Source organism: Anser cygnoides, chromosome 3, assembly GCF_040182565.1.
Source record: "Anser cygnoides isolate HZ-2024a breed goose chromosome 3, Taihu_goose_T2T_genome, whole genome shotgun sequence".
In the NCBI taxonomy this organism is placed as follows: domain Eukaryota; kingdom Metazoa; phylum Chordata; class Aves; order Anseriformes; family Anatidae; genus Anser; species Anser cygnoides.
In genome coordinates this window covers 121853472-121862274 of record NC_089875.1, presented here as the reverse complement: position 1 = coordinate 121862274, position 8803 = coordinate 121853472, and the positions used below count along the sequence as shown (strand labels likewise).

Sequence of the window (8803 nt, the reverse complement as noted above, 5' to 3'; positions counted from 1 at the left end):
CCCCAGCAGCACCCCGATTTGGGTCTGGCACCCCGAGGGTTGGGGACCCCACAGAGACACCCCCAGGGGCTTGGGGACCCCATGGAGACCCCCCCCCACATCCCCCAAGGGCTTGGGGACCCCACGGAGACCCCCCCAGGACATTGGGAACCCCACGGAGACCCCTCAGGGCATTGGGGACCCCACGGATGACCCCCCCCCACACCACCGAAGGGCTCGGGGACCCCACAGAGACTCCTCTCCCCAAGGGCTTGGGGGCCCCATGGGGACCCCCCCCCCCAGGGCCTTGGGGACCCCACGGAGACCCCCCCCCCACCCCAGAGCCCCCCCCCCCCGCAATGCCAGGGGAGCCCACAGAGGGGCCCAGGTCCCCGTGGAGCCCCCCCCCCCCCCCCCCCCCCCCCAGGCCCCGCTGCACCCCCAGAGCCCCCCCCCAGCCCCCAGGGACCCCCAGAGCCCCCACAGGCCCCGCCCACCCCGCTCAGGCCCCGCCCACCCATACAGGCCCCGCCCACACCCACAGGCCCCGCCCACACCCACAGGCCCCGCCCACCCTCTCAGGCCCCGCCCACCCATACAGGCCCCGCCCACCCCGTTCAGGCCCCGCCCACCCCAACCAGGCCCCGCCCACCCCGCTCAGACCACGCCCACCCCGTCCAGGCTCCGCCCCCCCCTCGGCGCCGCGTCCTGAGGTATTTTGGCCGCCCGCGGCCGCCGTACGGAAGGGGCGTGTCGGGGGGCGGGGCTCCCGCGCGCGCAGCATTCGAACGGCAACGGCAGCGGGTAGGTGGAGTACTGCTACTACTAGTAGTAGTGGTGGTAGGGGCAGGGGCCCGCGGAGTAGTAGGGGGCTGCGGAGTAGTAGGGGGCTGAGTAGTAGTAGGGGACTGAGTAGTAGTAGCGGGGCGTGTAGTAGTAGCGGGGTGGGGAGTAGTAGTAGTAGGGGCTCGAGTAGTAGTAGGGGGCTGTGGAGTGTTAGCGGGGTGTGTGGTGGTAGGGGGCTCGAGTAGTAGTAGTAGGGGGGCTGCGGAGTAGTAAGGGGATGTGTAGTAGTAGGGGCCTGAGTAGTAGTAGGGGGGCTGCAGAATAGTAGTAGTAGGGGGCTGAGTAGTAGTGGGGGGCTGTGGGGTAGTAGCGGGGTATGTAGTAGTAGGGGGCCCGAGGAGTTGTAGTAGCGGGATGCGTAGTAATAGGAGGCCCAAGGAGTAGTAGTAGGGGGCTGAGGAGTAGTAGTAGGGGCCCGGGGAGTAGTAGGGGGCTGTGGAGTAGTGGGATTCTGAGTAGTAGTAGCGGAGTGTGTGGTAGTAGGGGGCTCAAGGAGTAGTAGTAGGGGGGTGTGGAGTAGTAGCGGGCCCCAGGAGTAGTAGTATGGGGGCTGTGTAGTAGTAGTAGTAGTAGGTGCTCGAGTAGTAGTGGGGGCTGTGGAGTAGTTATGAGGCATGTAGTAGTAGGGGCCCGAGGAGTGGTAGTAGGGGGGCTGCGGAGTAGTAGCTGGATGTGTAGTAGTAGAGGGGCTGTGAAGTACTAGGGGCTCAAGTAGTAGTAGGCGGCTGTGGAGTAGTAGTGGGGTGTATAGTAGTAGGAGGGCTGAGGAGTAGTAGTAGGGGAGCTGTGGTGTAGTAGTAGGAGGCCCACAGAGTAATAGGGGGCCCGAGGAGTAGTAATAGTAGGGGCCCGAGGAGTAGTAGGGGGCCCACGGAGTAGTGGGGGCCAAATAGTAGTAGGGGGCCCTCGGGGTAGTGAGTAGGAGGCCTGCAGAATAGTAGTAGTTAGGGGCCCACAGAGTAGCAGGAGGCCCGCGGAGTAGTAGTGGGGCCAGGTGGTAGCGGAGGGCCCCTCCTCAGGCTGCTGGCGGCCGCGTAGTAAGCCCTCCGCTCCCCTTTGTAGCGCCGGCGTTGCGGCGATGGAAGCCCTCAGGCCCCAGAACAACGCGGAGCGCAAGGAGAAGCCGGGTGAGTTACACCTGGGCGCAAGCACCGAGGACGCCGCCCGAATCCCGTTTTTGGGTTTGTTTTTTTTTTGGGGGGGGGGTCCTGTTCGACACGGGGGGAGCCTGGAGGAGAGGAAGGGGGTGGGGGGGGGTGGGGGGGGTGCTGCTGCCTCCTCCTCGGCGCGTGGCCGCTGGCGGATTTTGGGTTTTTTTTTTTTGTTGTTTTCTTCCCAGATTCGGGCTCGGCCTCCGTCACCATCCCGGCCTCCCCCTTCATGCAGAAGCTGGGCTACGGCACCGGGGTGAACGTCTACCTGATGAAGAGGTACGGCGGGGCTGGGGGGGGGGGGGGGGGGCTCATACTCCTCAAATCCCAAAACATTTTGGGGCTCTCAGAGCCCCCCCCCAACCCCCACCCCACCCCCGCTGCCGCGGGCACGACCCCCCCGCCCCCGGCTGCCCCTTTTTATTCAAATCCCGTAAAACCGAAAGGCGGGCGCCCTCCGAAGCGGCAGCTCCTCCACCGAGCGATGCGGGGGGGGGTTTTTTTTTTTTTCCCCGTGCAGGTCCCCCCGGGGTTTGTCTCGCTCCCCGTGGGCCGTGAAGAAAATCAACCCCAAGTGCAACAGGAAGCAGCAGAGCCTCTACCAGCAGAGGCTGAACGACGAGGCCAAGATCCTGAAGAGCCTCCAGCACCCGAACATCGTGGGTGAGCCCCCCCGGCACGCCCCCCCCGGAACCTTATTCAATTATTAATATTAAATTATCTGCCCGAGTTGCGGGGGGATTGGGGGTGCTGGTGGGAGAACCAGGGGGAAAAACGCCGGCCTGGGGGAACGGAGAGGTCCCGGGGGAGGAGCCGCAGCCTGGCGATGCCCCGGGGCGAGCTCGAGGCGTGGAATTAGGAACGGGCGTGGAATTAGGCCGGGTGTCCCCGTCCCCGCTCCCCGGTGCCACAATCGGGGCTCTGCCGAGGTCTTGGCTGTCAGCGGGAGGAGAATTTTGAGGAGCTGCTTCAGGCTGCGTACAGATTTCGGCTCTTACCTCGTACGAGATCTCTCCCGGCAGTCGGGACAGCAGCTTTGTTCGACATTCCTCTTTTTTTGTTGTTGACATTCCTCTTTTTTTGGGGGGGGGGGCTTTGAACTGCCTCCGAGCGGCCGCTTTGCGTGTCAAACACCGCGAGCGACCAGGAACTTCGCAGCCCTGAAACGGCGTCTCGCTTCTGGCAGGAATTCGCGAACAAAAGACGCTCTCGACCTTCCCTGTTGTAAACGCTCCGTTTTTCCTTAAAAAAAAAGAAAAAAAAAGTTGCTGTGAATCACTCACAGGATAAGATTTTCCGCTGCGGTGCAAAACCCGGCCGTGCAGAGCTCCACCTGTTCGCAGGCAGGAGGAAAAAGGGGAGGAAGGAAGACTTAGCCTTGCCTCGGGGGATGGCCCCGGTGTTCCCAAGCGTCCCCCGCTCGCCGTCCCCCCTCCCCGGCTCCTCGCCTCCAGGCGTCAGTGCCGCAAATCCGCTGCGCCCCCTGAGGATCGGGGCAAACCCCCCTCGGGCCTCCCGTGCCCTGCTGGGGAGCGCGAAGCTGAGCTGGGAGGTGCCCGAGGGAGCTCCCCTCGCTCGGTGCCCGAGGTCTGGGGCTCGGTGCCCCCGCCTGGTGCCACGCAGGTCCCCGCGGACGCTCCTGGGGCGTCACCTCTCCGGGAGCCACCCCCACAAAGCCCCCGGGGCTCCTTGGGGGGTGAATCCGTGGCGGCCCCCAGCGCACGGGAACGCCGGTGCCCGCTCCGTCTCTCTAACGGCTGTGATCTCGTCGGCAGGTTACCGCGCCTTCACCGAGGCCAACGACGGAAGCATGTGTCTCGCCATGGAGTACGGAGGAGAAAAATCCCTCGGCGACTTGATCGAGGAGAGAAACACGGCTCGCCTGGGCCCCTTCCCCGCCGCCACCATCTTCAAAGTGGCCCTGAGCATGGCGAGGGGGCTGAAGGTAGGTTTAACGCCGCCCGCAGCCGCCCCGCCTGGGGCTGTGGGTACCGGCGATGCTGGAAAAACAAACGGATTCCGTGTGGGAGAGGGCCAGCGGGCGGAGAGCAGCATGCGGGGTTTTTCTACCTTGGTGGGTTTGGTTTGCGTCCTGCCAGGGCGCCGTGCGCGCTCGGGCGAAGGCCGGCTGCGCTGCGAAGCCTGCCTCAAAGTAATGCCCCGAGTGACGGGGCTGGGACCGCGCTGCCGGCTTGGAGCTGCCCTCCCCTGGGGCCGCTCGCCGTCCCCGCTCGCTGCCACGGGCAAATTGGGCTCCCTGCGTCCTGCCGGGCGGCTGCAGGACGCCGCTCCCGGCGGGGACAGCCTTAGGTGATGCTCGCCGCTGCCAGCTGGTGCCGCTTGCGCTCCTCCCCTGGCTGAGCTGCTGGGGCTGCGAGCTCGGGGAAAGGGCGACTCCGAGAGGGCTGCGAACATCGGGGCTTTGTCTGAACCCCGGCACAGCTCGGAGAGCCGCTTCTAAACCTCGCCTGGGTCGTGCCGGTGCTCGGAGTAAAGCCTGCGCTTCCCCAGCTGCGGCAGGGAGCCCTGTGCTGCTGCAGAGACGCAGCTCCGAGCTCCTGCAGTACGTTGGTGTGGGCTTTGTTCCTAGAGGCTGCCCAAGGCAATCGGCGCGGCCTCGCACCAAAAGCCTCCAAAAGCGGAGCGGAAGAGCCCGCCCTGCGCCTTGGGCGCCTTGCGGGCAGGCGCTAACCCATCCCTGAGGTTTTAACGTTAAACACGGAGAATTTGGTGCTTCGTTCTCTAAATCCGACGGCTCCTCGGGTCTCTGCGTGGCTGCGCGTACCTGCAGGTGGGCGTTAACCGCTTCTCTCTGCCTCCCAGTATCTTCACAACGACAAGAAGCTGCTCCACGGGGATATCAAGTCTTCAAACGTGGTCATTAAAGGCGACTTCGAAGCCGTGAAGATCTGCGACGTGGGAGTCTCCCTGCCCCTGGACGAGAACATGACGGGTAGGTGGGGCTGGGGGGGGGCACCTGGATGCTTGGAGGCTCCGGGGGCAGCACGGATGCTCCTGGGTCCTCCGAGGGTTGCCGGTTTGCGGCTCACCCTGCCCGCGGGCGAAGGAACTCTCCAGAAGGTCCAGGTCTGTCTCCCGCCTGCCTCGTGCCCTCCCCGTTGTGCTGGGGAGGCCGGGCCGGGCCCCGCTGCACTCGCTCCGCAGAGGCGATGCTCTTGCCAGAGGAGAAAAAAAAAAGCAAACGAATCTTTCTGGTAGGGCTGGAAGGAAGCAGGAGCCAAGCACAAGTGTTACAAAGACCTCGTGTGAACGAGAAGCAGATGGCTAATGGCGGCGTGGCTTGGCTGTGGACGGCAGGAATGTGTTTGGGTTAATTACAGGAATGCTTCTCTCTGCTGCTTTACCCAGTGCTCGGGCCTGCGGCGGCCTCGTAATTTACAAAGCTGCTCCGTTACGTTTTTATTAGGAGCTGTTCCCTTGTACAAGGAGCGAGCGAGCTGGAGGCAGAGCCCCGGCGCAGTCTCCCAGAAAGGAGCGTGGTTAAAGCGCTGGCTTCGGGGCTGATTTAAGGCTTCTCTCCATCCAGCCCCGGTTTTGGCTTGGCCTCCTGGTCCTGAGGGGTCACGGAGGATGCTGCCCCGAGCCGATTAAGGCAGCAGCCTGTGAAGCGCTGGGATTTCAGTATTCGCTTCTCGTTACAGGCAGGGCTCTGAAGATGGGCGCTGCAGGAGCGGTTCTTGAGCAGCTGAGGCTGCTGGCAGCCCAGGAGTTTGTTGGGAAAGCGGGGAAATGCGGCTCACGCGTGGTGGAAGCTGCCTGTAACTGTGCTGGCCAAGCTGGGGCATGCGGGGGGGCACAAAGAGGCACCCGGCCTGATTTCAGGCTGAGGGGGAGCATTTCGGCTCTCTCAAGGCCAGTCGAGATCACGGAGGTGTCAAATTGAACAGAGTGGTGGGAATTTGATCTGGGGGGGAGCAAACTAAGCAAAACCGCGGGGCTGGCACCGCGCTGGTGGAGGCTGACGGAGCCCAGTGAGCACCGGGGGGTGGCTTTGTCCTACGTTGTCCCCCGGCATGGGAGGGAAGGGCAGAGCTGAGCTGTGGGTGCTCTCCCCTCAATCCTGCTTCTTCCCCAGGGGCACCGAGCTGAGAGAGGGAAACGACGGGGTAAAACTGGTGATTCCTCGCCTCTTCGTGGCTGCGGGGTGCCTTGCAGCGGGGTTAAGCTGCAGAGCACAGCTCTGACCTTCAGCTCTTCTCTCAGAGCCACTCCACCGAAGCCTGCTCCTGCAGAGGTCTCTGTGGGACCCGCAGTCAGGCTTTAGTTCCGCGCCGTCAGGTGCTGAGCAGAGCAAGTCGCAGGTTTCGGGGAACCCGAGGCTGCAGGGGCGTGAAAGAAAAGCAGGCTCGGGTCCCTGGGAGACCTCATCCTCTGACAGCTTCGGCACGCTTGAGCCGGGCTCCACCCCTTGCTCCGAGTCCCGGTAGACACGCAGCCAATGTTGGTTCCTTCCAGTGAGCGACCCGGAGGCGTCCTACATCGGCACCGAGCCCTGGAAGCCCAAGGAGGCCCTGCAGGACGACGGCGTGATCACCGACAAGGCCGACATCTTCGCTTTCGGGCTGACTCTCTGGGAGATGATGACCCTGTCCGTGCCCCACCTCAACCTGGACAGCGACACCGACGACGAAGGTTTGTTCCCGTGGCCTTGCTGCCACGTTTGCTGGCGGGCAAAGCGTTTCTGGAGGTTGCTCGCTTTGGGGGATCGGTTTTTCCGGCCCGTGGCAGCACCACCGAAATGCTGGGTCTCCCCCAGGTGCCATATAAAAGTCTTACAAACATTTCTGCCTGCACCAGCCGGAAACCTGACAGTGCCGTAGTTGGTCTGAATCCATCTGAGCTGTTCTTGGGTGCTCTTTGAGGGAAGGAGGAGAATGAGTGCCCTGTCTGCCCCTGTTTTCCTCTGAACAGTCTGCTCCGAAGCTGCCTCGCTTCCCTGGGAGCTCGCTGCAGCACAGACGTGCTCAGCACCGTGCTCAGCACCGCCCTGCGCTGTCCCGCAGCGGGTGCCTGGCAGAGCCATCATCGGTTCGTGCACGTGCCTGGGCTGTTTTCAGCCGTTTGGCTTTGTAACTCTAAACAAGAAGGCGATGAACGATTGCAAGTAGTCATTGCAAACCAGAGCTTTGTAAGAGCTTCAGCACAGACGGAGAGAGAGCGCCTCGAAATTCGGCTGCTCCTCAGATTCCCGTCAGCGTGGTTCCCTGCGTGGGGGGTGGGTTTAAAAGGTGTCCCCGAGCCTCGCCGCTGTGCCTCCGGGAGCCCGGCAGCACGCTCAGCATCCCCCTGCCCTCACGGCAGCGTGGGAACAATCTGCCACGCTGTGCCTGTGGTGGATGCTGCTGGGATGACTCTGAAATGATGGGGCCGGGAAACCTTACCGTGACCTCCTGCTTGAATTGCGCAGGGGTATTTGAGGCAGCTGAGCCTGCTGGAAGAGAGAACCTAAAGTCAGCTCGGTGGCCCAGCTACAGCCCCACACGGCCCTGCCTGGGCACAGCAAACACGTTCGGAGGCGGCTGATGGGGCAGAGCTGTACCCAGAGCTCAAACGGTGCGGGCTGGGCAGGGGAAGCGCTGCTTGCCGCAGTCTTCGGGGCTGCTGGCACAGCCCCACAGACCTGGATTTTAGCTCTCTGCAGCCCCGGGGCATTTTGCTCACGTTCCTGGCGTCGGTGGCTCCTGGCTGCAGCCTTTCCTCCAGCCAGCTCTGCGGTGGTGACTCGGGGTTGTTCTGCTGGGAGAGGCGAGACAGGCGCAGCTTTAATATCAGCAGCCCCAGGCGGAGATGGGGCGGCCCCAGGGAGCGAGGGCCCGAGTCCAGCACCTTCTTTCCTAATCCCTATTTAGAGAACAAGGAGAAAGTTGGGGGTCTGAGGGCTGCCGGAGCCCCTGGGAGTGGGTAGAGCTTGCAGCCCAAGCGCTGTGCCCTTCCTCACGTGCTTCTCCTCTCGGCCAGATGAGTCCTTCGACGAAGACGACTTCGACGAGGAGGCGTACTACGCAGCCCTGGGAACGCGGCCAGCCCTCAACATGGAGGAGCTGGACCCGTCCTACCAGCACATCATCGAGCTCTTCTCCATCTGCACCAGCGAGGACCCGCAGAAGCGCCCCTCGGCCGCTCACATCGTGGCCGCCCTGGAAGCGAGCCTGCCCCCGCAGTGACGGCCCTGGCCCCCGCGTAGGGGCAGCCGAGCCCCGGGGTGGTGCCGAGCTCCGCGGTGCTGCTGCCAGAGCTCAGGGCCTCGAGGCAGAGGCGCGAGGCCGTTCCCGTAGCGTGTGCCCTCCTAGTTTGTGAAACCCGCTCTCTATTAAGAGCCTAAACGTGTTAAGCAACAGCCCGTTTTAGCACTAGGTTAAGGATGTGCCCGAGGTGACCGGAGCTCGCTCTGGTTCTGAGCACTTAAGTCTTTGATAAGCTCCGTGCAATGCCCCAGAGAGGCGTTTCTGAAGTGCCCTGTTAGTTGTTTAAAAACCCTCCCTGTCTGTGTTTTAACTTAGCCCTGTCTCTGGTTGACGTTTGTGACGGATGTTGAAAGGAATTTGTTCTCTAACCTGGTGTGCAAGGGGTGCTTTTTTTTTTTTTCCCTCTCAAGGCCGGCACCGGGGTGGGGACCGGGGTGGGGACATGCCTGCCAGGCACAGGTGGAGCCCTGGAGAGCTCTTCTGAAGGGGGTGCGGGTGGGCAGCACCCCCAGGGGAACAGCTCGGCACCAGGGGCTGCAGGCTCGTGGACCGGGCTTCTTGGTTTAGGGAAGGGCTGGAGAAGAGGGGGCAGCTGCAAGGTGCCGCTCCTGTTCCCGTAGG

At 63.3% G+C, this 8803-nt stretch overlaps 1 protein-coding gene across 1 annotated transcript; it reads left to right on the top strand.

The window, feature by feature from the left end:
- Positions 1-663: 663 nt before the first annotated feature.
- PBK (PDZ binding kinase) lies at positions 664-8555 on the top strand. The gene is made up of 8 exons (XM_066995182.1): positions 664-783; positions 1888-1952; positions 2165-2255; positions 2497-2639; positions 3752-3921; positions 4800-4929; positions 6453-6629; positions 7956-8555. The coding sequence occupies exons 2-8, from the start codon at positions 1904-1906 to the stop codon at positions 8159-8161; spliced, it is 966 nt and encodes a 321-aa protein (XP_066851283.1). The 5' UTR covers positions 664-783; positions 1888-1903; the 3' UTR covers positions 8162-8555.
- The last annotated feature ends 248 nt before the right edge of the window (positions 8556-8803 follow it).